This window comes from Brachypodium distachyon, chromosome 3 (assembly GCF_000005505.3).
Source record: "Brachypodium distachyon strain Bd21 chromosome 3, Brachypodium_distachyon_v3.0, whole genome shotgun sequence".
Lineage (NCBI taxonomy): Eukaryota > Viridiplantae > Streptophyta > Magnoliopsida > Poales > Poaceae > Brachypodium > Brachypodium distachyon.
In genome coordinates this window covers 1,225,182-1,250,493 of record NC_016133.3, presented here as the reverse complement: position 1 = coordinate 1,250,493, position 25,312 = coordinate 1,225,182, and the positions used below count along the sequence as shown (strand labels likewise).

Below are 25,312 nucleotides of genomic sequence, written 5' to 3'. Positions count from 1 at the left end.
AGGAGCACACGCTGCAGCTGGCTAGTACTTCCTCCATTTCACAAAGAATGTCGACCACGTTTTTCGAGGTCGAATTTTGACCAATGATTAGACCAATTGTATATAGATTATATGTTACAAATTTTATATCGTTGGAAAGGTTTTTGAAATACGAATCCAATGATATAATTTTTGTAACACATAAGCCGCAAATCATTAGTCTAATTATCGGTCAAAACAAAATCTTGAAATGCGTGAGTGCCATTCTTTGTGAAATTGAGGAACTATTAGCCCACTTTTTTTCTCTCTCCTATTCTCTCCCCTCCAACTAAGCAAAAATAACATATTTAAATCTTATAACCTAAGTGCATCCCTTATTATTCTTGCCCTATACGTGTTACGGAGTGGAGGGGTAATTAATGGAAAGCAACGGCCGGAGCTCGGAGCTGAGCGGCGGCGAGGAAGGCTATGCGGCGGAGCAAGGGAGGGAGTGTCCGCCGCCAGGTGGTCCCCTCGAGGCGATATTAACCGGGATCCCTGCCATATTAACCAGGGGCCATTTACTCAAGCTAGTACTACTTCCCAGTTCCCAAACCACCAAAAGCGACAGCAACAACAACAACCGCTCCTCCTCGTGCTCTCGAATCCCCTCCGGCAGATCCAGATCCAGCTCCACACCGCAGCCAAAAGCCCCCTTCCCTTCCCTTCATTCCCACCTCCTCTCCCTTCTCCTCCTCTCCCCGCCGCCGCCATGGAGCACCCGTCGCAGCAGCAGCAGCCGGCGGGGGCGGCCTCCTACGCGAGCCCCAACGCGTCCTCCTCCTCCTACCCGTCGAGCTACACCAAGTTCAACACGGCGCTCAACGCCGGGCTCCTCAACCCCATGTCGCCTCCGCCACTCCCGCTCGACAGCAAGACCCGCTCCAGCCCCACCCTCTTCGACATGATGGCCAACGAGCAGGACTACCACCCCCGCACCCACCCCTCCACCACCCTTCCCTCCGCCCCGCCCCAGCACCACCACCATCTAGCCCCGGCGCGGTCCAGCTCCATGGACCGGCAGCTGCTCCTGCAGGACCGGCTCGCCGACCTGGCCGCCAGCTGCAGCCCCGGCAGCCAGTTCAACCGCGCCGACTCCTCCGACGTGCGCCTCACACTGGCTTCCAAGGACGGCCTCTCCCTCACCCTCTCCCTCCACCGCCACATCCTCGTCGCCCACAGCCGCTTCTTCGCCGCCAAGCTCTCCGACCGCTGGTCCAGGCAGCAGCGGACCCTGCCCCACGTCGTCGAGATCTCCGACTGCGACGACGTCGAGGTCTACGTCGAGACGCTCCGCCTCATGTACTGCAACGACCTCCGCAGGCGCCTCATGCGGGAGGACGTCGCCAAGGTCCTCGGCATTCTCAAGGTACTACCGCTTATTCCTTTGGGTTCTTCTTCCCCTGATGCCATGTACGGTCAGTTGGATTAATCCTCTGCTTTAATTTATGTTCTTCTTCATAATCTCTCTTTCTAGGTGTCTGCGGCCATCGTGTTCGATGCCGGAGTGCTTTCGTGCTTGGAGTATCTGGAGGCGGCTCCCTGGGCGGAAGACGATGACGAGAAAGTAGCTGCGTTGTTGACGCAGCTCCATCTCGAGAACTCCGGCGCTGGGGAGGTGCTCAAGAGGGTGTCACTCGAGCTGGCGCCTTCTGCGGTGACCGAGGAGGTGGAAGTGGGCAATGGCGGCGGTAACGTGGGTGGTGGTGGTGGTGAGGAGGTGTTGGTCAGGCTCCTGCAGGTTGTCCTGGAGGGGAAGGACGAGAAGGCGAGGAGGGAGATGAAGGGCCTCGTGTCCAAAATGCTCAGGGAGAACAGCGCGTCGCGTGGCGGGGCCATTGGCGGCGACCTCCGCAAGGAGTCGCTCTATTCTGCCTGCAATGGCTGCTTGTGCCTGCTGCGTGAGCAGTTTGAGAGGGCTGCGGGAGGTGACCACTCACAGGTGGCGCAGATTGCTAGGCAGGCTGACAACCTCCATTGGATGCTTGACATTCTTGTCGAGCGCCAGGTCGCTGAGGAGTTCTTGAGGACATGGGCGGCTCAGGACGAGTTGGCGGAGATCCACGGTAAAGTTCCGGCGATACATCGTTATGAAGTGAGCCGGGTGACGGCAAGGCTCTTTGTCGGGGTTGGCAAGGGGCAGATTTTGGTGTCCAAGGAGGCTCGCGCCCAGCTCCTGTGTACCTGGCTTGAGCCCTTCTACGAGGACTTTGGATGGATGCGGCGAGCGTGCAAGGGGCTTGACCGGCATCTGATTGAGGATGGACTGGCAAACACGATCCTTACGCTGCCGCTTGCGACTCAGCAGGAGATCTTGCTTGCGTGGTTCAATAGGTTCCTCAACTCGGGGGAGGACTGCCCAAACATTCAGAGAGGCTTCGAGGTATGGTGGCGGCGCGCGTTCTGGAAAAGGAATGCCGAACCAGAGCAACCACCCCGGCTGAGAATCACAGCAATCTGCGAGAATTCTTGATGAAGTTGATCCAACTTGGGACACGGAGGTGGCTGATGCCTTGATGTAAAGGTTAATTTGGTATGATAGTTGTGTTCTGACTGTCTCGTTGAGTTCTCTGCAATTATACATGAGTATGTTCATCTTGTTCAATGTATACCAAATCTATGTGCCACTATGTGGCATCCGTTTTGGATTGGAAATTAAGTAGGCTGATTTATTTATTAACTATCATATCAACTTGTGGCACTACAGTGGGAGGATTCCAATGAATTGTTAAAACTGGGAAGTTCCCTGTATTAGTTGGTAGCATGAGTTTTCCTTTGTTTTTCCGTTGGCATGGCCTGTCTACTTGCTTATTGAGTACTCATTTCATGATTCCTTTTTTTTTTGTCTCTTCATCTGATCAAGAACCAAGCTGTCTTGCCACGTGACAATGGTTGTTGTAGCAGTTGAAATTGGACGGATGTTTGCTTCAGAGCAGTGTCAGAGTAGATTCTACCCAATTTGCTTGATTTGATCCGTTTTTAAATTGGATGGGTGTTGAATGATTCACATGGTGTTCTTAGTATCCTCCGGATGATTAAAAATTGCTCGAGCTTCTTAAAATGTTTATTGCTGATGAAATTGGCTGTGGCTATTTTATAATCTGATGAAGATGAAGTGGTTAGCAGTCTAACCTTATGCTTTTATATGGAAGTGGAAGATGGTTGTGCACCCTTATGATATTATTTTTCTCCAGCTAAACATTATCCCTGTTCTGTTGAAGTTAAGAGAGCAGGCTGAATTGATAATGTGCTGATGTGCTTATATATATATGGGTTGTGAATTTGAACTGTGGTGTGACTAACATGCCTGAATTGCTGCAGATTCATCCAGCTACTGCAAAGCTTACACTCAGTTATGTTGGCACAATAATTTTTTAAAAACCAAAACGAGTCTCATGCCACTGCGATCGAAATAACAAAAGCATTGAAAACACTTACGAGAAGAACAGGATTCGGATCGATATCAGCATTCAGCAACGTCGGATCATGTGATCTGAGCTAGCCAATCAAGCTTCAAGTCCGGATATTCCTGGTAAGGTTCTTGGGCAACTCCAACTTCCTCTGGGAATCATAGTAGCTTCCGGCAGTCAGAGTGCAGTGCAAGAGCAGCCTCCCGTCGTCCCGGACTCGCAGCGGCATGTAAAGGTACGCCGTCGGCGCCATCGGGATCGTGTACGCCTTGCTCCAAATGCCGCCGCCCGCGTCGGCGTCGTCGTCGAAACCGGCCAGGATCCAGATGTTGGTGCGTTGCGGGCCGTAAGTCATCCAGAGCTCCGACTGCACCACGCAGAGGGCGCCGTTGAGCTCCGTGATCCGGACCGAGGACGTCGTCTTCCAATGCTCGTCGGAGAAGAGCTTCCGTGGGCCTTGGAAGAGCGGCGGAGTCTTCCATTGTTCGCTGTCGAGGTCGAAGCGGAGGAGGGAGTCGCAGGATTTGTCCTTCTCCGGGAGGAAGCAGAGGATTCCGTTGATGGCCACGGGGGCGCCTCGGTCGTGGGGGACGGCGGCTCCGTCGGCCGCCATTGCCCGGTGCTCTGCTTTCCGCCGCCGCCGCGAGGAGGAGTTCCATTCGATTTGTTCCTGAGGAGACACGAGGAAGAGAGGTATCCCGGCCAGGACTGCGCTCTCGACCAGGAGGCCGCCGAAGCCGGCGAACTGGAACGACCTCTGGGCCAGACACCATGGCTCCTTCGAGAACACCAGTAAGCTGGCACCACGCCACCGTCGTCGTCTTCGCCGGACTCTTTTTCGATGAATTCTTAAAGCAGATAGTCAAATGATCTAAAGAAAGTTGCTAAATACCGAACCACCGTGAAAAGTATATAACATGAATTAATCCGCATATGCATGTGTGTGTGCAGCGGCTATCCAAGCCATGCGTCTCACGGACGAGCGCGGCGAGCGTACGGATCAGACCGTGCAGATCTTTTGGGTCAGGGTCGCGGAAGCCGGAGGGGGTTTAGAGTGGCCGCTGGACGTGTATGGCGTGACGCGCTGCACTGTATTGAACTGCATGCGCTAGCCATTTAAACCAAAAGGCCGAACTGATGGAAAAAGGGTAAGCAATATATTTATATTCTCAATACTCCTCCTCACGTCTAGACTATTGGTCTCGAACTTGAGACCTCTAGGCTCTAATATCATATTGAACTGCATGCGCTAGCCATTTGAACCAAAAGCCCGAACTGATGAAAAAAGGCTAGGCAATATATTTATATTCTCAACAAAGCGCACGACTGCCAAACCATCACCGAGGAGGTTCGTTAATTTGTCGCGCAAAATTTTTGCTAACCTAACGAATGTGGCTTCTTTTCTCTTGTCCCTTGCCATTAAGCCTTCTACGTTCATTCTTGTTTGTGCATCTCTCTGAATTTCTTGTGCTATACGCAACTTAATTGCATCCAATGAATATACTCGCTCCGTTCCATTATTCTTGTCATTGTTCTAGTTCAAACTACAACCACGACATGAATTATGCGACCAAGGAAAGTAGTTTCCAATTCTTTTGGTCTCAGATTGCTTCCTTGTGTGAAGGTTCTTAAGATTAATTTAGACACTGTTTGTCGACAGAACTAATTAAGATTTTATTGAAAATTTATCTTCGTTGCTAGCAAGCTATCATCATACTGTTTTTCTGCTTATGCCACTAACATAATATATTTTTAATTAATATTATTGTAACTTACTGATATTATCAGCTATCGCCAAATGAATTATGCACCTGCATGGTCACACTTTTTGTTTCATAGGTAGATAGTTCAGCTGTAATCCTGAACAAAAGTTAGATACTTACCACCTTCAAGCTTGTTAACTCCGTGGAGGCTACAATCATTATACAGGTCATCCATGGGTCATGGCCAGATGGTTTCCGAGGTGTATTTACCGCGAGTAGTGTCAGTCTAGATGACATGGAAGTCTCTCTTCTCTCCCTCGAAGACGACAAGTTGCCCGTTGCCGTTGATGGTACGATCAATCTTTCGCGGCGTGTTGCTTGCGTTGAGATTGAGGGGGAGCTGAAAATTTCTCTTATGGCAGAATGTGCGAATGGGAAACAAGTTACCTCAAGGGATGAAACGGTTTTCACGCCTAGAAAAGCTGGTAGAAGCTGTGCCATTCTTAAGGTTTTCTCTTGTGAGATGAAAGTCTGCGTTGCCTGGTCCCTTGTTATGCTGTGACAACAGTGTACCGTCGTGGTATATATCCAAGAAAAGATTACACTGCAAACTTGTCATTGTATATTGAATTTTTCTGTATTGCACGGACTCTTAGTTATAAACTCCGCCTAGAAATAAGTTTATACTAAATATGAGCATGTTATAACTTTTTGTACAAAAATATGGTTGATAGTAAACCATATAGTTAAATGAAAAATTGAACATGCTCATATCAAAACTAAAAGTCAAAATATCATGCCAGTGTGCCTGGAAAAACAAAGAAAAAAACGTGTATGGATTTCTTGTACAATATTATTGATGGTTAAGTTACAAAATCACATTTATTGAAGAAGAAGAATAGTTAGTCTGCGAGGACTCGATTCAAGAAGCAAGAAAAGAAAAAATAAATCTCACCGTGTGAATTGTAATAGTTCTCTCAATCCAGATTTCAAACTTTTTTCAGTATTGTCCGTAGCCTTGCAAGTTTGTCATTTTGCTGTTTTAGATTTGGTCTTGGGCTTTTCAAATTTTGTGTACATAGGTCGTTTGGGCAACGAGACAGCGGTAGACGTGACAATGGGCCAACTAAAACCTTATTAAGTTGACTAGAATTTACACAAAATTTCAAGCGACTAAAGAATTAACAAAAGCGAAAAATCATAAAGACTTTGAACAAAGAGAAAAGTCCATTTTGAATCCTAAACTTGTAAAGCTTGCCTGAATCATGCTTGTATGTTGGTGAACAATATATACGAGAGTTCCAAATGAACACTACGAAATTGAGCCTAGTAGATCTTTTCAAGGTCAAAGCAAAGCGAGTCGTCATTTTTTTTTAGGCCAGAGCAAGTCAACACGCCATTCTGCTGCTGTGGCGTCACGGGCACGTGGCTGGCTGGATCGATTTCTGACGAAACTGAAACACGCCAACTCGAGGCCAGAAGGAGGGTTACCCGCAAAAAAAAAAGGCCAGAAGGAGAGCACAATGAGCTGGGCTTGGGCCTGAGAACTGGGCTTACTCCACCATTTGGTGTGCAGTAGGCATTTCTCGGATTAAATGGGCCGACTAGACCTCACGTGCTGACGCGGTAAGTCGAGTGTACCTTTTCTAGCCCAGTCCAACACGCGCAACTAGCCTTGCAAACCTGTTTTTTTTTCTTACACCTTTTCCTTTCCTTGAGAAATAAAACAGTTTAGTTTACACCCTTTATACAAATATAGTTTGGTTCAAATTCTCTTCTAAGAAAAAAAAACGGTGTGCACAAATCTTCTTCTCTACGAAAAAGACCAAGCTGACGTGGTGGTTGCTTCTTGGACTTCCGCCAGCTCAGTTTTGACCGTTGATTTTAGAGGGGTCAATTTTGGCAATTATGCTAGGGGGCGTTTCCGCCAACTCAGCAAGCGCCCCACACAAATGGCAAAAAGCTGGCAGTCGCCGCACGAAATAGACAATGCATGACCCACACTATGCCGTCCATTTTGCATTTCGTCAGTTGGCCGAACATCCTTCCGCCCCTTCAGTTGGCCGAACATCCTTCCACCTACCGAGTTGCCGTGAGCCTCCTTCGCCAAGTGAGATGGCACGAGATAAGACGCGTCGTTTTGTGGCTCTCCGCCAGGCTATTTTTGACGTTTAGTTTCGAGAAGCTCATTTTTGTCAATTAAGTTCAACAGCTGACCAAAGAAAGAAGAAAAACTCCCAAAAGAAAAAGCTTGCAACCAAGTACTGCTTATCGTGTGGTGATCTGCAAGCAAATCTTAAATATTCTCTCTTCTCATGTTAAATAACTCAAGTTTATCCGAATATGAATGTATTCTTGTGTGTAAGGATCATCTGGCTACATTTACCTGCAACAGAAAGTCCATCACTGTGATCGAGGGAGTAAAAAAAATAGAAGTCAGGAGAAGCTGACCAGAGTCTGACTGGCCGAGTGACGGACGGACCGACTGAGGGACTTGATGCTCTGACTGACTGACTGGCTGACACGTACCACACCAGTGCCAGAGCAGGACGCTCCACAAACACATACACGCAAACATGTTGTTAATTAAAGCTTTCAGGGAAATCTTTCCTCCCAATTGAACTGAAGCAGAGCAGCAAATCAACAATGCGTGATGACTGATGAGAGGAGATAGAGGGAGCGGGGGTATTTAAGTGGGGGAACCAAAGCAAAGCAGAGCAGAGCAAGAAAGAGAGATTCAGATCACTGTCCCTTTAACTCTGTACGTACGTACTGCAACGCACTACATGTGAAGAGAGAGAGAGACACAGAGAAGGGAAGGAAGAGATAGCAAGAGAAATCAAGCTCCAGAGGAGGCATTTATCGCTATAGCTGCTGCCCTGCTATCTCTCTTCTCCAAGAAAGCAACCACCTTCCTTCCTTCCGGAGATTCATTTCCTTTCTCAAATCGCTTCTCCTCCTCCTTCTTCTTCGTCCTCTGCTCTTCTTCTTCCTCCTGCCGCCGCCGCGCCGCCGCTGCTTCGAGGACCGGATTCGACTTCAGAGAAGAAGACGGAGAGATCAATCGATGGCAGGTCAGTTTCCTTTCCGTTCGCGTGTTAACTTCTGGAATTTCATGGACAAGTTACTTGGGTTTGTGTTCAATTCTTGTTCATCTGCGCCGTCTCTCTCCTTTTCTTTCTTCCCCGTCTGTCATCGAGTTTTGCCTAATTTGATCCTTTTGGTTCCATTCTCGTTAACAAGCTCTGTTTTCTCCCTCTCTCTCTACGCATTTGGGGATGCTTTTTTTTTTCTTAGGGAGAATAGATAGATTCAGTTACTCTTCATGGTCCAAAAAAGCCAGAAGAACATGCATCAATCGACGTCTCTATCTCGTCCCATTTCCTCCGCTTAATTGGCTACTGCTTCCAAAACGAGGACCCAAAATCGGATACTACTAATTGCTATCTACTCCTCCCCTGAAGAATCGAGCAAGACCAATCAATTCTTTAATTAACTGCTACTCTTTAATTCTGGATCTGGATAAAGAGAAAAGATAGGCCCGTTGCAAGCATATATATATTCCTCTTTCTGGGATTCCTCTCGGGGGCTCTCAAAAAGATCCATCACATCCAGTCCATTCCGTTTCGTTTTCAGGGGAGGGGAGGAGCAAGGGAAAAACAGATTATTCACCACCTTTCTTCTTCTCTGTGTGAGTGAGTGAGTTCTCTCGTCTCTTCAGACCTTTTTTTTCCCCAGCATCTGATCCCCCTCTGCATTTCATCATCATAGGTTGCTTGCTTGGTTGCATGCCCTTTTTCTCTTCTTTTTTATCCAGAGCCCTTTTCTTGTTTGACAGTTGCCTCATCATGCCTTTGCTTCCATTGTACTGTAATGCTGATGACCTCTGGATGCTTGTCTTCTTGTCTCAGTCCTACCACTAGCCATACTAGTCTACTAGTACACACTAGTACTACTACCTTTTCTTTCTCTCATAAAGAAAAAGAAAATAAAGTTGTTGCCCACTATTTTTTGAGGGTTCCCCTTATTAAAGCCCCCCATCCATCTCTTCTCTGCTCATGTTTTGTGATGAATGCATCTTCTCCTGTCCTGTGTGTATATAGGTGAGGGGGGAGAGAAGCATTAGTACAGTTTTTGACAGGACTTTCTGAGTGAACCTTTTCGGATGGTGGATATGGAGGAGGAGAAGAAGAAGAACAGGAAGCTGGTGGTGGTTGGGCTCACAACAAGACACTCCATGATGATAACCACTGGCTCAGCTTCATCTCCTCCTAACCCTCCTCATGCTGCAACTGGTATGTGTGCTGTTCATAGCTCCCTCCCTCTCTTTTCTGAGTTAAGAATCAGATGGTTACAGCAGTGAACAAACTCTGCTGCTTTCTCTCTCATCTTCCCCAAAATGCCCCTTATCTTTTCCTGATACACCCCATAAAGTACAGTCTCTCTCTTTTCCTCTCTCTCCTGGTGCTGTTTTTTTCCTGCTCTGGTGGATAGTGTCCTGTCCTGGGGTGTGTTGGCTTCTGTGATTGGTTTTAAGGTTCTTTTCTTGGAAAATTGGCCCCTTCTTTTTGTTAGTGACCAGTGACTGTGAGCCTGTGGCTGTGGGCTGCAAACTACTCTAAATCATTTTCTAGAGACCACCACTAGCTAGCTAGTACTAAATGGTCATGGAGTACAGGAGTAGTATATATGGACTAAACAGTAGTATCAAATTCTCCTCAGATTTGCCAAAAAGATTTAGAATTTTTCAAAATTCATATTTAAACATAAAGTACAAGCATGAGTGCAACAGAACTTTTAATCTGAATTTTAAGGAACGTTTTTTAAGGAAATGGAGTCCACATAATATTTGAGAAGAAACAATTTTTCTCTGCCTTTTCCTCTAGTCACTTTTTCTCTCCTGATTTTGGATGGTTTCGATTATTAGGTGAAGCTTTCTTTCTCTTTCGTGACGAAATTTCCAAGTGAGATATCAATTATAGATGATGCTGTTTTTGCCTTGATCGTAACGCTTGTCACCTACTGCATGCCTACGTGTAGATATCTATGCACACGTAGGCAGACAGAGCCTTCGCTTGTGCATCCTGTCGTCCTTTCCACAACAGAAATGCCACCTTTATTGGTATGGAAGAAAACGTCTGGGCAAATGATTTTCTTTTTCACCTACTTCTTTTTTCTGACTGAAGAACCTTCCTTTGCCTCTTGTTTTTCGTTTCTCTCTTTTCTTCCTAGTAATTACATCTGCTGCCTGTAATCCATTCAGGATTTTTCGGGCCCTTTTTGAATGAAACTCATGTAGGGCCGTAGGGAATCTCTGCTTTCCAAGTGAACTTGTTTTTAAATTTTAAATATGCAAGTCTTACATGAATCTGACCTTTTCTTCTCGATCGTGCCTTTTTATTAACAATGACAAAGAAAGTTGGGTCCTTTTAGATAAAACTAGTACAGGAGCATTTTGTTTCTTTGTTTCTATTTGTTTCAGTAATTTGTGCTAGGAGTAGGCTGTAAGGCAATATAGCTCTTTTCTTTATCTTTAAAAAAGCACTTTTTCTGCATTAGATGGTCCTTTGTTGTTTATGTTAGTATCGGAAAAAGAGCGACAGATACTCCGAGTACTTTTCTTAATTTTAAATTACTTTATTTTTAGGGGGAAATTGTGGATTCAAACACCCGGAGCAAAGCATTCTAAGTACTGCAGTACTCATAATAGCATGTTGCTTGACAAAGGCTGTTTCATCCACCCAGTTTTGTAATGTCAATTTGCTTCTGAACAATGTTTCCAGATAACAACAGAAATGAGAGTGAAGGTGGAGCTCACATCGCCGAATTCAGGCGTAAGAAAGGGAAAAAGGCTAATAAGCCTCTGAAGTGGAGATCAACCAACAGCGACATGAATAACGGCAATGGCGAGGCAGAAGGTTCCGATGGAGACCGCAGAGGAGATGATACAGTCCTCTCCTCACTGACTACAGCTGGTAGCTTCAGCAGTGTGATAAGCAGGAAGAGAGTGATGAAGACCCTTGGAAAGGTGATGTCTTGTTTTGCCTTCTCTGAAGATCAATCTATTTATTTCCTGGCAGCAAAAAGATCCAATCATTCACTACCTCTGTTCTTTATGGGCATCTTAATTTCTTTTTCGTTTTGCAAATCCAAAGGTAGCTGAGGATTCTGTGGACCCACCAGTTCCTAGAAAATTGAGATCAGGTACTAATCACTGTATTTCACCTCTCATAAAGCTAGAAACAGGGACAGCTTTCTCCCTTTTCTCTTTAATCGTTAGCTATTGATTTACAGATAGGACCATCTATAGCTAATGGTTTACAGATATGTTGGCCAACCAACAATAGTAGTCTTCTTAATAGTACAGTGTTTAACTGCACAATCCTTTTATCATATTATGAGTTAAGCTTGGAAAACTTGATAGTATCTTAGTTTTAAGGCTAGGGAGTATTGCTTCTGATAACATCAAACCTAACATAGCTGGACTTTGGATGTAGGAATAATAATATTACTGTTAGTGTTTCATACTTTGTTTCCAGGAGCTCTAGTATATCCACAGACTTGATGTTCCCTTCAGTTATTGGCAGGCAGAGCACAAAGTTTACATTAATTCTGTGTCTCCTGATTTCAGCTATAAATAAGCACGCGGGTCGAACTGTCTCTTCATCACCGCGGATTGTCAAGAAGAGGCGTCATATTTCAGCTATCAGCGCTCAGATTTTTTTCATGGATCGTGAAACAAGATTCGATGCAACCACGGTATATATGTACCTTCTGCTCGAAATTTCTCTTCATTTTCTCAGGATGCAAAACTGATGAAAGTTGGGACTGAACTATGTATTCTTGCTTGCAGTCATCGAATCCTTTCACAAAGGAGGAGGAAGTGCTTGCTAGTACTTTGCTATCGCTATGCCAAACACCCCCTCCTTGTGAGCCGACAACCGACATGGCGATGGGAGAAGATATCTCAAACACAAATGTTGCCTCAACCTCTTGTTCAGAAGGTTTATCTGCACTTTGTCTTAGTATTGCCATGCTAGTAATTTAGGTCCTACAGTTTCAGTAATATGCAGTATCTATAATTCTGGTGTGATTGCTCCTACAGAAGCTATTAAGGAGGATGCCAAGATAACTGTGTTGCCACTTGATGCTGACAAAGTAGCTACCAAGCCTGCCCACACAGATCAACAAGTGGAACGAACTGGCAGTCTTTCACAAGTAAATCCTCCCTTAGGTGCTCCCCAAGACAGCATAAATCCACATTTGCCAAAAGGTGGACAGACAAAGGACCTTTCTTTGGGACTTGTCGCGAATTCGCCAAATCCATCTAAAGACTTGTCAAACAACAGGTAGGGAATTGCTCGTGTAAGTCCTCCTGTTGTTGATGATGTTCTCATGCTTATTTCTGCTTGCAGCATGTGGAAGCATCCGAAAGTGCAATTTGATGGCAGTCTAAGTCTAACTAATCCGACAGGAACGGAGGCTCCTCACTGGCTGGTATTGCTTTGTTGCTGTCTGAATGTACTGTTGTAACTTTCAGTTAGCTAGCCCTAATGTTTCATGAGTTTCCCACATTATTATCTTTGTACAGGTGAACTGCAAAAAATCTGATTTTGCTGTACATGATGGGACAAAAGCTGAGAAGAATAGTGCCCAAGGTAATCCTAGATTCAGAACGCCATGAAAATTTTTCTATGACACACCATTCTGCAAAAATGCTGGCCATGCTGCTGTTACTTCTTAGCTAATATGCTGTTACTTCATCAGAAGTAACACCTACACCTCCAGTCCGGACTCCACTGCCTTGTACCTCAAAGGGGTATTCAACAAAGTAACTCGCTGGCTAAAAATTCAACATTGCTTTCTCTATAGATCTGAGTTATTAAGAAGATGACTAATATATGTATGTTTGCCAGGCCCTCTTCAAGCACATCGGCCACATGGACAAATCCTGCTACGGGAACTGCTAAGGCTAGTGCGACTGCAAATAGTGACAGGGTCAGTGTGTTACCTATCCTACTTTTTATTGAAACATTTTACCTCTTCTACTCTCATTGCATTTGGTTTCTCCTTGAATGAACGGGAAAATAAAATTCTGTCCAAGTTGATTGCGCAAATTATATCAAATACTCCCTATTCACTCCTGAAATGATTTTCTTGTATACAAATGTTGTGCTTACAATTGAGCTGACAAGTATAACTCTTCCATTCACAGCTTTCCCTTTCTAAAAAAGGTGAACCTACAAAGACATGGAAGAAAAGTATCACCCATGTCTATGTGAGTCATCTCATCCAAAACCATTTGAACAAAGACAAGGCATCAGAAAGCCAAGTAAAACCCGATGAACAATCTCACGTCCACACATCAAAATCCCCAACCGGCGCCCCCTTGAACAAGAACGCAGCACATCTCGACGCAAGGCACCTGATTCAGCCGCCCATTGGAGTTAGAGACACAGCTGCTGGTCAGCGACGAACTGCGGTGAGAGCGGTGACTGCCTTTCAGTACATCAGTTGTTACTTCTGCAATTCAGTCTTGATTAATGTGTCATGCTGCTTCTTTCAGGCCAGCAGTGGTATTCTGAACACGCCGACTTCGGCGGCGTTCTCGGGGCCACAGCACGTTCAGTATCTGCATCCCCAGATGATCGCCCACCGCGGCGCGGCACCGTATCCGTATCCCCAACTCCATTGCAGCAGAGGGGATTTGGCACCAGCAATGACGATCCAGCAGGTTTTTTTCTTTGCACATTGCTTCTGAACTTATTAGAGAAACAATTCAGGCGGACAGATGCAAAACACGTCCAATTCGTGATCACAGCAACATTGTTACTAAGTACTAATATCTGATTACTGAGTCTCATTGCATCTTGTTGTTTATCGTCGCCGAGCAGCAGATGCAGCAGTACATGTGCAGCCCTGGCTTCGCACCGCATCCCGGCGCACCGGCAAGTAGCTCGGCCGCCATGAAGCTCCAGCGGTTCGTGCCAACTCCACAGCAGCAGCAGCAGATGTGGCAGTTCCATTTCGCCCAGTATCAGCCAGGCCCAGGTGATGGTGTTGCACCCCTGTCATGGCAGAACAGCCGTCTCCAGGACATGTCATCCTCGCTGCGGCCAATGCCGGTGATCCGTCCTCCCCCGGCAATGATGCAGCAGCAGCAACAGATGGAGCTCCTCTGCGCGCCATATCAGGGCGGCAGCGGTGGCGGTGGAAGACAGCCGTCGCAGCTCAGGCTGATCTAGTGGAAGCAACTGGCAGTTTGATGTGTAGAACTTGAAGAGATTGATCTCTGGTGTTTTTATGTTTAACCTGACAAAAAAGAAAGGTTCTGAAAAAAAAATACAGCAATGGTTGGGTGACTGTCAGAGCCCGGAGAGGGGCCAAACTGTGATTAGTTAATATGTATAATTTACAATGCAGTTACATAATTTATCAGTGTTTCAGTTCAACACTGTTACTAAATTCTGCGTATTTTTTTCTTGTCATTTTTTTTTCTAACTCATCTGCTATTTGCTAAGTGGAATGAGAAATTGTTATTTCTAAGTCAATCAAGTTGCTCGTGAAATCTTTTGTCATAATAAAACTATGCATGCAACTTTATGTGCATCGTTGCAATTTTCCAAGACTAAAGTTACATGTAATTTCTATATATATGCAATTACCGAGATTGTTTAGGATAAAGAATAAACATTCAGAATCCTCGACATAAAAGATATAATTCATTTGCTCTGCTTATAATTAGATTGCCCCTTTTTGTAAGAAAAACAAGAAATCTTCAAAATAAAAAGTTGTCCTTTCATGCAAGCGATTTCGAGATTGACAAACGTGACGCAACTGGCAAGCGGGTCCTACGGAACATTATTTAATAGTGTCATTAAATCCTAAATGTCTGTTTGGATACAGTTTAATCTGAGTTAATGTCTTTGGATAGTATTTTTAACTATGTTTTTTCTTAATCCGAATAGATTAACTGATGTTAGCGTGTATCCAAACAAGCTTCTGATATGGCGCTTCACGGCCGTCCATATCGAAAACAAAAAAACAACTAAGCCGTTAGCCCACAGATTCTTGAGAAATTTGAACGGCCAGCATAAGTTGTTTTTGCTTAATCAGTATTTGTAAGAAAGTACTCTACCTTTTCACGTGGCAGGATAACGACGGTTGAGCACAGCTCAAAACATAAGGCGGCTATACGGCAACAAAAGAGGTTAACCGCTTCTGTGATCGGGGCTAAGTTACGACAAACGCTAGCAAAAACAAAGGTGGCTCTAAAGCTGCAAAGCTGAAAACAAAAGCGTCATACGTCCCGACAAATTCACGCATCCAAGTCGAAGAGTCACGCGCTTCAAGGGTAGTTCTTCCATATACAGAGACATGCATCTACTCCTACAAAAACCAAAATAAAAGTTCCGATATGAAAATGTGAGGTATATGAAGAAAAAATAGAATTAGACAAGAGAGAAAAGGAAGAGAAGTTAAAAAAAAAACAATACGGATGGCAGTTTTTATTTTCTTGCCAAGAGAGGCTAAAAATCCGGGGGGCTGGGAAACAAACCGGAGCAAAAAAAAAAAACAGCCTAAACCCCAGCACGCCAGCGGGCCCACCGGTCATCCAGCCCTCCACTCAACCTCGGGCCCACCCGTCATACACCCCTGGCTCGCCTCATCCCCACGCGCGCCCTGCCACGTGGCGGCACGGGAGGCGCCCCTTCCCCTTCGCTCCCAAGCCTTTTGCTCTCTCTCTCTCTATTAAACCAAAGCAATCTAGCAGCCTGAGCCCTCCTCTCTCCTCTTCCGCTTGCTCGCCGCAATCGCAATCGCACGCGCTAAAGCCCAGCTTCGCTCTCGCGCGCTTGCTCGAGATCCATGGCGGAGGAGGAGTTTGATGAGGGGGAGATGGAGGTGGCCGCCATTCTCGTGGACCTGCCGTCGCTCGTGCTGGCTCGCGCGGGCCTGCGCCGCCGCCGCCAGCAGAAGTCGCCGCCGCCGCGGCTGGAGATGGAGATCCTCTCTTGGGGCCGGCGCAGGCCGAGGACCGCGCATCCGGAGCCGGCGGCGACGGCGGAGGAGGAGGAGGAGGAGAAGCCCGCGGCGGTTGTCGCTGCTGCTGTTGCTGATTCTGCTGCTGGCGAAGACAGGGGCGCAGGCGCCGCCAGCCCGGACACGCCTCTCGCCTTCCCCGAGCACACAGACGAAGAAGGAGCCCCGGCGGAGGAGACGAAGGAGCTTGCGCACAAGAAGGTGAGTTAGTCTCCGCCGCCGCCGCCGCCGCCGCGAGATCCGCGGCTGCCTTCTTCTTTCCCTCGCCGTACCAAATTACCAATCCGATTCGATTCTGATTAGCTTTTCCTTCCGTTTTTGACCTGTTCCTCTCTTCTTTCTTCCCGTCTCTGCTTCAGTGGGTGCAGCAGCAGCGTGGCGTGGTCGCGAGCTTGTCCAGCGAGAACGCCCATCTCTCCAAGGTTCGTCGTCTCGAATTGTTTGTTTGCGGCAATCGATCTCGTTTTCAGTTCTTGCTGAGCTTTTTCGCCGCGATTCTCTCAGTAAGAAATTTCTAACCGCTGTGATTGTTCAATTTGGGGGCGAAAACGGAACAGCAAATCGAGCAGTTCAAGGCGCGGCTGCTGGCATCCAAGAGCACCAACGACAGCCTCAAGCAGCTGCAGCAACAGCAGCAGCAAACCAAGGTGATTGATTGATTAATTCGATCCAAATTCCTTCCTAATCTCTGTTCCGATCGATGGATCCAATCGATGTGATAGATGGTTATTAGTAGTAGTACTGCTGTACTGTGCTGGAGCAGTTTTTTCTTGCGCTGCAATTCTGCGACGTCGATTTGGAAAGTTCTTGTTGCTATTTCCCCCTTTCCGTCCCCCATGTCTCGCTAACCGCATACGCTACCAGGGAAAGATAGAAAGGAAGCCTGACGCGGCGGCACGTGTCTCTCTGTTTCTTTTTGCAGCAGCACAAGAAGCGGGATCGGCCGGAGGAGGAAGAAGAAGCTGCGCGGAAGCAGAAGCGCGCCGCCGCCGGTGAGCGGCCGGCGCTGGGGCTGGACTTGAACGAGCCGGCGGCGGCGGAAGAAGCCGAGGACGGCAAGCCGCAGCCGCAGTGGCGCCACCGTGGGCAGCAGGAGCTGCTACAGAAGGCGGCGCTTTCGGCGGCGGCGCGGCGGCGGAGGCAGGACATCCGGCGAGCCAAGGCGGCGGCGGGGGGCAGGGCGCGGGGGCGCCGAGGATAAGGATAGGGCGCGCGACTGGGCCACAATGGCCGCCAGCGCCAAAGACCAGATTTTTTTTGAGTTTCTTTCTTCTTTGGGTGTGCTAGTACTAGTAGTGGTGCCAGATCGATTGCGACAGCATTCTGGTTGGAATTTTGCTAGGCGATTGAGCTTAAGATCTCGATGATCTCCTGTGTTGCATTGCAATTTGCAAGAACATTGTGACAGTAGCAGTATACCAGCTAGTAGCAGTATAGTGGTAGTAGTAGTAATCCAGCTGCTAAGTTTGTACTAGTGGTATCACCAGCTTGTTGGCAATTAGCCAAGATTAGTACTAGTAGTGCTACCATATTGTTGGCAATTAGCCAAGATTGATTCAGCAATGTTATAGAAATAGTAAGTATTCATTCAGAAATGGAATTGTGTTTTCATTGTGGCTGGCATAATAAAGTGACTGGGTTAGTGTATCCATTGTTCCTCAATCAAGCAGGATATTAAAGAAATCAGAAGAGTGATCCTCCGTTTATGAATGCTTGACTGCCGTGCTTTGAACACTCGGAAGCGAAAGGTCAAACCTTTTTTGGCTTCGATCGATTGCCATGCTTGGAGAATCCTTACAAGAACACTCGGAATAAGTTTATCTGACAAGGACACAAGGTTCTGAGGCCCAACTCCATGTGATCCTCACAACTGCATCTTTGTTCAGGAAAAAAAAAACAAGAAGAAGATTGTCACAACAGATCCTCCCAATTGGGCCTAATAACCAATGGTAGCGTCCCAGCCCGCTTCTCAGGCCCAACTCCATGTGATCCTCACAAGATTTTTTTTTCAGGATCCTCTAAAAACAAAGAATTTTTTTCAGGAGTTGGTTTCTTCCTGGATCCGAAACGTGGCCGAGCCCAACACCGAGTCCGATCGGACACCTGAAATATCGCAACTAAATTAGCCTGTCGACTCTCGAACCCCCGGCTAGCCTTTGATCGCGCCGTGGGGCACCGGCCGCTATGGCGCCACCCAATTTGTGTGATCGTCCGAGAATTCTGACAAGAACACTTGTTCGCTAGCCCCCACGATGACCAGCACACCTGCCGCCGCCGCGACATTGCCGACCGATCTCATCTTGGACATCCTCTCAAGGCTGCCGGGGTGCCGGTGCGTGTGCAAGGAGTGGCGCGCCCTGATCTCCTCCCCGGCCTTGGCCGCCGAGCCCATGGTCGTCGCCTGCTGTCCTGTCTCCGGCCGGATTCCCGCGGCCGTGTCCACGACCTGCATCTGCTGGACACGGGCGGCAATGTCATGAGGACGATCTAGCGGGCAGGGGGTTTATGTGGCGCCTTTGGGCTGATCATGTCCACCGGCCACCTGGTCTCGAGAGAACACTTGGATGAAGGCATACGCGATTCCGATCGCCCAAGACTGTTATCTTCACAAGCCTTTAAGCGTGACAAATGATGAAGATAGATTGTTGATCTTCTGTTGCTCCCATCGGAAACAAGGACTGCTTCTCCAAGTCCTTGGAGATTTCCGGCCGTGCCCACGACCTGCTGCTCATGGACATGGACGGCAACGTCGTGAGGGTGATGAAGGGGGTCGGTGGCTCTGGGTTGATGTCCACCAGCGTCGGTGACATGATCTGCGTCGCCGATGATGTTTCGTCGACAGCCCGTGGCGCCTGCCGTGTCATTGACCTGGTCACCGGAAAGGTAGCGGCGGATTGCCCGAAACAATGTACATGTGGAAGCACTCCGGTGGAAAGAATACATCTTCGGCTTCGGCCGTGCCACCACGTCCGGTGCGTACAAGGTGGTCCGTCTCGTGGACAGGAATACCTGTGAGGTGTTTACTATAGGAGGCGACAACGCGTGGAGGTCATCGGCATCGCCTCCGACCCGTGTCGGCTACAACCACAGAGCAGCCAGGCCCGTTGTCGTCAACGGGGCCCATGTACTTGTTGGTGGGACAAAACATGTACGATGACAGGTTACTTTGCTTCGACCTCGAGAATGAGGAGTGGAAGGAGACAATCGAAGGCCCGCAGAAATTAGTTGGCTACGAGCTCTGGCGGAAGATGGCGAGGGCCCTCCGCATAGGAGAGCTCAACAATGCCTTATGCATGGCTCAATGGGACAGATGCAAGGCCACGACAGGTGATCCCTGCACCAACATATGGCTCCCAACTGATTCCAACGAGAATGTTTGGACCAAAGCTTACACGATTCCGATGTCCCATGCCACCTATTATTATATGCCTTTAAGGGTGACAGATGATGGAAATAGATTGATCCTCCATTGCTCCCATATGAATTACGGAGAGGTGCTCAAAATCTATGACCCTCATGCCGATGTATGCACGACGGTCACAAAACATGATAAGGTCGTGAGAAGGACGGGCCTTTGCAGTTTGCACTTGGATTGCTTCGTCTCGAAGAAGATCTAGTTATCCACCACCATGGCTGCGTCGCATCAATCACTGTTATACTTTGATGGTCAATACATTTGTATTGATTTGATATTTTAGATGTTTCATATTTTTATCAACGGAAATAGTCAACCTTCCAACAATTTTATACTTAGTACAAAATTAGGAGATTTCCTCCTTTTTTGGAAAAGGAGGGAGCAGTAAACTTGGAACGAAGTAGTACAGTAATCCAGCTGCTAAGTTGCAGTAGCATCACCATCTTGTTGGCAATTAGCCATGATTAGTAGTACTGCCGTCTTGTTGGCACTTAGCCAAGATTGATTCAGCAATGTTATAAAAAGAAATACTAGTATGCGTTCAGAAGTGAAATTGCGTTCTCAGTAATGTGGCATAAAGCGACTGGATTAGTGTATCGATTATTAATTCCTCAATGACGTGCTTGGCTATTTGCCACTCGGGAGGGAATCAAGCCTTTTTGCCTTCGATTGCCCTGCTTTGGAGAATTCTTATTTGAAGAGCCGAGGAATTAAGTGGGCTAGCAAAGCAAGCCCAACACCGACGACACCGTTCGCCTGAAAGCCGCCGCCGTCCACTTCTTCGCTCTCACACGGCAACGGCCAGCACACCTGATGCCGGCGGCGGCGCCGGCGTCACGTTGCCCAGCGAGATCATCTTGGAAATCCTCTCGAGGGTGCCGGTGTGGTCCGTGTGCGCCGGTCCCGGTGCGTGTCCAAGGCGTGGCGCGCCCTTATTTCCGACCCGGCCTTCGTGGCACGCCGAGCATCGCTCTCGCCACGCCGAGCCTTTCATCGTCGCAACCCGATGGGGCCGGGGTTCCGGCGACCTGCAGCTGATGGACATGGACGGCAACGCCACGAGGGTGCTCAAGGGTGCAGGTGACTACGGGTTCATGTCCCCTGGCATGTGCGCCGATGTTTCCACCCTAGGCGCCTGCCGTGTCATCGACCTGGTCACCGGGAAGGTAGCGGCGGAGTGCCCGAAACAACACGCGGATCAACCACGCCGCCGCCGGCGGAAACATTACGACAACATCTTCGGCTTCGGCCGTGCCGCCACGTCCCGTGCCTACAAGGTGGTCCGCCTCATGGAAGGATATGCGTGCGCGGTGTTTACTTTAGGAGACGACGACGACACCACCGGGTGGAGGCCGTCGCCGTCGCCTCCGGCCCGTGTAAGACACAACTACAGAGGTTTGCCGGTCGTCGTCAACGGAGCCATGTACTTCTTGGTGAAAACGAGGAGTGGAAGGACGCGATCGACGGCCCGCAGAAATCGGTTGGCCCCGAGCTGTGGGAGAAGACGGCGGGGGACCTCCGCATAGTAGAGCTCAACAACGCCTTATGCATGGTTCAATGGGACAGGGGCACGACCACGACCACGACAGGTCCTCATCGCATCAACATATGGCTTCTGACTGAATCCGACGAGAATATTTGGATTAAAACATACACGATTCCGATGGCCCCAGACACATATCGCTGTGTGCCTTTAAGGGTGGCAAATGGTGGAGATAGATTCATCTTCTGTTGCTACCGATTGAAACAAGGGGAGCCGCTCCAAGTCTGTGATGCTCGTGCCGATGAATGTAGGGCGCTAAGGAAACCAGATAAGCTCAGCAACATGATAGGCCTATGCAGCTTGCACTTGGATCGCTTCGTCACAAAGATCTAGTTATGGCATCATCATTGTGTCACTTCGATCATCGCTATTATACTTTTATGTGTTTTTTCTTTCGAAATGATGTTGCTAAATAATCATGGAGGTTTTCATGGCTGATATATTGGTATCGATTTTATATTGTAGACGTTCCGTATTTTTATCAATGAATACTGTTAAGCTTTGAACAATTTTTACTTAGCACAAAACTAAGAAATGACCTCCTTTTAGGAATGGAGGGGCAAAGTTAAAGACCTGAAAACGCCGGCCAAACATGGCAACAAATGTGAATTGCTGGAATTAATAATCAATATCTAGAAATTAAGTCAGTTAGGCAAATCAACCATGGAGTTCGAATCCAATATCTAAACATGGTGATTAATTCAATAACTTTATAAAATAGTGTTCAATTTTAAATGAAATTGTGTCTTCAGTGTGGCAAAATTTGAGCGGACTAGTGTATGGATGCCTCAATCAAGCTGCAGCAACAACGTTAGGATATTAGTTAAAAGAAACTGTAGTGCTAGCCCTCCGCTTATGAACATGTACATAAGAGCCAAGATTAAGGAATTCTTACAAGAAATTATATACAGGATTAAAGAGTTCTTACAATAATGCTCTGAAGTGGAAGATTACGAGTAATAGCTAGCGTGTAAACGTTTTGCCTTAAATTGCCATGTGAAATAAGATTTTACTCCGTACGGTAGGAAACTTTATGACTCAAAGAGTAATCAGTTTTTTTTTTTGGGCGCAAAAGAGTAATCAGTTTAAACAGGCTCGGAGTCTTCTCCCATCGATAGTTGGTCTGGACAGGGTTCTAAATGATTCTGACAAGAATATTTGGATCAAAGCATACACGATTCCGATGGCCCCAACCACGTGTCGTTATTTGCCTTTAAGGATGACACATGATGCAAATAGATTGACCTTCTATTGCACCCATCTCAAACAAGGAGAGCTGCTCCAAGTGTATCATCCTCAGTCCAACGAATGTACCACTCTAAGGAAATTGGACAAGCTCGATCACTAGCATGATAGGCCTTTGCAGCTTGAAGTAGGATCGCTTCGTCTCTAAGAAGATGTAGGTGTCCATCATGGTTGCGTCGCATCGATCGCTATTAGACTTTTATGTGTTTTTTTTTCTGAATGTTGATGTGCTAAATCATGGAGATGTTCATGGTCAATATATTGGTATTGGTTTGATAGTGTAAATGTTCCATATTTTTATCGACGAATACCGTCAAGCTTCGAACAATTTTACTGAGCACAAAATTAAGAGATGTCGTTCTCTTGGAAACGGAGGGAGTAGTGAACTTGGAGCCGTTAGTTTACCAAACACAAAACATGACCAGTGAGAGTAAATGGAGACATGTGATTAACTTATTAATTAGGAAAAATCAACACATGCATGCATGGAGTTCCAATCCAACATGTAAACATCGTGATTAATTCAATAACATTGTAAAAATAGTACGTACTCAGTTTATGAACACATAATGGGCCAGGGTAAATAAGGAATTCTTTTCAAGAAATTATCCAGGATTAAAGAATTCTTGCAAGAACGCTGTGAAGTGGAAGATTTGAGAGCAAGACCGTAAGCATTCTTGGCCTTAAATTGCAATGTGAATATGAGTTTTTATTTTGAACGTAGGCAACTTTATTATTAAGCAAAGAGAGTTACATCCTCGACGAAGAGACGAAGAGACGCGTGTCGAAGAAGGGAACGCTCTAGCATTAGGAGCTGTAACTCATTAGCCATGGTATTAGTTTTTCTGCTGAGCTTTTTAATCGAAAAAAGTACTTTCTCCGTCTCATTTTAAGTGATTCAAATTTGTCTAAATATGAATTTATCTATACATAGAAATATGTTTAGATTCGGAACTTAATATGGGACGGAGAAAGTATAAGTTTTTCTGGGACTGAACTCGAAGGAGAACTTGGAAAATCGTGAGATATGAAAACGCACTCTCCAATAACAGCTGATTGACATGGACGGCAACGTCAGGAGGACGATCAACGACGCAGGTGGCTTCGAGATGGCGTCCGCCAGCGACGGCCGGCGACGTGATCTGCATCGGCGATATTTCTGGCATCTCCGGCATTCCCTACCGTGTCATTGACCTGCTCACCGGGAAGGTAGTCGCCGGACTGCCCGAAAGAGAGGCGACACCGGTGGGCACGTTACAAAATCTTTGGCTTCGGTCGTGCCGCAGTGTCCCGCGCGTACAAAGGTGGTCTGCCTCGCGGACGGGCACTCCTGCGCGGTGTTTACGGTAGGAGACGACGACGGCGGTGGCAGGTGGAGGTCATCGCCGTCACCTCCATGCCGTGTTTCCTACAACCAAAGAGCATGCCCGGTCGTCGTCAACGGAGCCATGTACTTCTTGGTGTCAAGCGAGATGTGGGACGACGGGTTACTTTGCTTCGACCTCGAGAACGAGGCGTGGCAGGAGGAGGAGATCGAGGGCCCGCAGAGATCGGTCGGTCCTGAGCTGTGGAGAACGACGACGGCCGGGGGCACTCTGCATAGCAGAGCTCAACAAGGCCTTGTGCATGGCTCAATGGGTGTCGAGCACGAAGGGTGATCATCACACCAACATATGGCTTCTAATTAATTCCGACGAGAATATTTGGATCAAAGCATACGTGATCCGATGACACCATTCACCCGTCGTTGTGTGCCTTTAAGGGTGACACATGATGGACATGGGTTGATCCTCCATTGCACCCATTTGAAAGACGGAGAGCTGCTCCAAGTCTATAACCCTCATGCTGATCAGCTGATGTATGCACAACTCTAAGAAAACTTGATAAGCTCTCTAATAGGACAAGTCTTTGCAGTTTGCACTTGGATCGCTTTGTCTCGAAGAAGACCTAGTGATGCACCATGGCTGCGTCGCATCCATCACCATTATACTCTGATGTGTTTTTCTAAATGACGTACTAAATCGTGGAGATTTTCATGGTCAATACAAAAAAAAACATTTGTATTGATTTGATATTACAGATGTTTCATATTTTTATCAAGGAAAATAGTGCAGCTTCGAACAATTTTACTTGGCACCATATTAAGAGATATCCACCAAGTTTTCTTTAAGATTTGGCTCTCACTATAACCACATAAGGACGCAAATGCCCACTGTATTCGTTCGTCTTTTATTGAATCCACCAAGACACAACCATGCATATGTGTTTGCTCTCAACGGCTCCAATACATTGCTGCTGCATGCACGCACAATGTAATCGTTAATCATATATAAATGCATGGATTTGTTATGATCGGGAATTATGTATTTAACATCCAGAATTTCCCCTATACATGCAATGGTGGGCGTAGTGGTGGCGCGCTCTTCCCCGGAATTGCTGCCGGAATATTCAGTTTTCTTGTCTGAAATTACTCCAAACTTTTTGTGCCTTACCTTCATGTCAAAAACTTGGAATTAATGAAACCCGTGTTTTGTGAAATGTGAATCTTGTAGAGGGAAAATCAACAAAATAGATAGGGGCAAACTGAAGTGTCTTTTAATCAGCAACGGTCAACAAATGGTCATTATAGTGGTTAATTTGTATGCAATGCAAAATTTGACGAGTATATTTGAATGCTGGGAATTTTGAGGGTTATTTGGACATCTTTGGCACGTTTTGAGTGGTAAATATCAAATTCGATCTATCATCTGTCATACAAGTTATTTTCTCCCTTTTTTGCGACTAATACAAATATTCTCTCAACGGCTCCAATATATACATTTCTGCACACATGCACATTTGCAATCGTCAATAATATATATATATATATATATATTAATGCATGGATTTGTTATACAATTAGTAAATTGTCAGTGAACATATGCATGCGTATTTC

The 25,312-nt window shown here is 46.8% G+C and overlaps 3 protein-coding genes across 8 annotated transcripts; all 3 read left to right on the top strand.

Moving 5' to 3' along the window:
* Positions 1-556: 556 nt before the first annotated feature.
* On the top strand, positions 557-2,802 carry LOC100845495 (BTB/POZ domain-containing protein At1g63850). Its single transcript, XM_010235435.3, has 2 exons — positions 557-1,387; positions 1,496-2,802. The coding sequence occupies exons 1-2, from the start codon at positions 731-733 to the stop codon at positions 2,489-2,491; spliced, it is 1,653 nt and encodes a 550-aa protein (XP_010233737.1). The 5' UTR covers positions 557-730; the 3' UTR covers positions 2,492-2,802.
* Positions 2,803-7,820: 5,018 nt separating this feature from the next.
* LOC100845193 lies at positions 7,821-14,596 on the top strand. Of its 5 annotated transcripts, none has more exons than XM_024461613.1 (15): positions 7,821-8,205; positions 9,235-9,426; positions 10,779-10,820; positions 10,915-11,159; positions 11,287-11,335; positions 11,763-11,890; positions 11,985-12,135; positions 12,237-12,480; positions 12,547-12,628; positions 12,723-12,789; positions 12,899-12,962; positions 13,048-13,129; positions 13,347-13,613; positions 13,698-13,865; positions 14,029-14,596. In XM_024461613.1, the coding sequence occupies exons 2-15, from the start codon at positions 9,297-9,299 to the stop codon at positions 14,374-14,376; spliced, it is 2,067 nt and encodes a 688-aa protein (XP_024317381.1). In that variant the 5' UTR covers positions 7,821-8,205; positions 9,235-9,296; the 3' UTR covers positions 14,377-14,596. The 5 variants fall into 5 exon arrangements, with proteins under 5 accessions (XP_024317381.1, XP_024317380.1, XP_014756803.1 ...); XM_024461612.1 differs by having other exon boundaries at positions 7,827-8,205; positions 14,026-14,596; XM_014901317.2 differs by lacking the exon at positions 9,235-9,426 and having other exon boundaries at positions 7,832-8,205; positions 14,026-14,596.
* A 1,284-nt stretch (positions 14,597-15,880) lies between these two features.
* LOC100844887 (bromodomain-containing protein 4) lies at positions 15,881-17,821 on the top strand. 2 transcript variants are annotated; one of them, XM_010235434.3, is made up of 4 exons: positions 15,881-16,375; positions 16,534-16,596; positions 16,732-16,821; positions 17,100-17,821. In XM_010235434.3, the coding sequence occupies exons 1-4, from the start codon at positions 16,001-16,003 to the stop codon at positions 17,373-17,375; spliced, it is 804 nt and encodes a 267-aa protein (XP_010233736.1). In that variant the 5' UTR covers positions 15,881-16,000; the 3' UTR covers positions 17,376-17,821. The 2 variants fall into 2 exon arrangements, with proteins under 2 accessions (XP_010233736.1, XP_003570837.1); XM_003570789.4 differs by having other exon boundaries at positions 15,882-16,375; positions 17,097-17,821.
* Positions 17,822-25,312: the final 7,491 nt, after the last annotated feature.

What these genes read in the sequence shown, in the direction of transcription:
- LOC100845495 (XM_010235435.3), top strand. Translation starts at nt 731, where the DNA reads ATGGAGCACCCGTCGCAGCAGCAGCAGCCGGCGGGGGCGGCCTCCTAC. An exon ending in AGGTCCTCGGCATTCTCAAG is followed by an intron (nt 1,388 to 1,495) that starts GTACTACCGCTT and finishes CTCTCTTTCTAG; the next exon opens with GTGTCTGCGGCCATCGTGTT.
- LOC100845193 (XM_024461612.1), top strand. Translation starts at nt 9,297, where the DNA reads ATGGTGGATATGGAGGAGGAGAAGAAGAAGAACAGGAAGCTGGTGGTG. An exon ending in TGATGAAGACCCTTGGAAAG is followed by an intron (nt 11,160 to 11,286) that starts GTGATGTCTTGT and finishes GCAAATCCAAAG; the next exon opens with GTAGCTGAGGATTCTGTGGA. An exon ending in TGAGAAGAATAGTGCCCAAG is followed by an intron (nt 12,790 to 12,898) that starts GTAATCCTAGAT and finishes TTACTTCATCAG; the next exon opens with AAGTAACACCTACACCTCCA.
- LOC100844887 (XM_003570789.4), top strand. Translation starts at nt 16,001, where the DNA reads ATGGCGGAGGAGGAGTTTGATGAGGGGGAGATGGAGGTGGCCGCCATT. An exon ending in AGGAGCTTGCGCACAAGAAG is followed by an intron (nt 16,376 to 16,533) that starts GTGAGTTAGTCT and finishes TCTCTGCTTCAG; the next exon opens with TGGGTGCAGCAGCAGCGTGG. An exon ending in AACAGCAGCAGCAAACCAAG is followed by an intron (nt 16,822 to 17,096) that starts GTGATTGATTGA and finishes TTCTTTTTGCAG; the next exon opens with CAGCACAAGAAGCGGGATCG.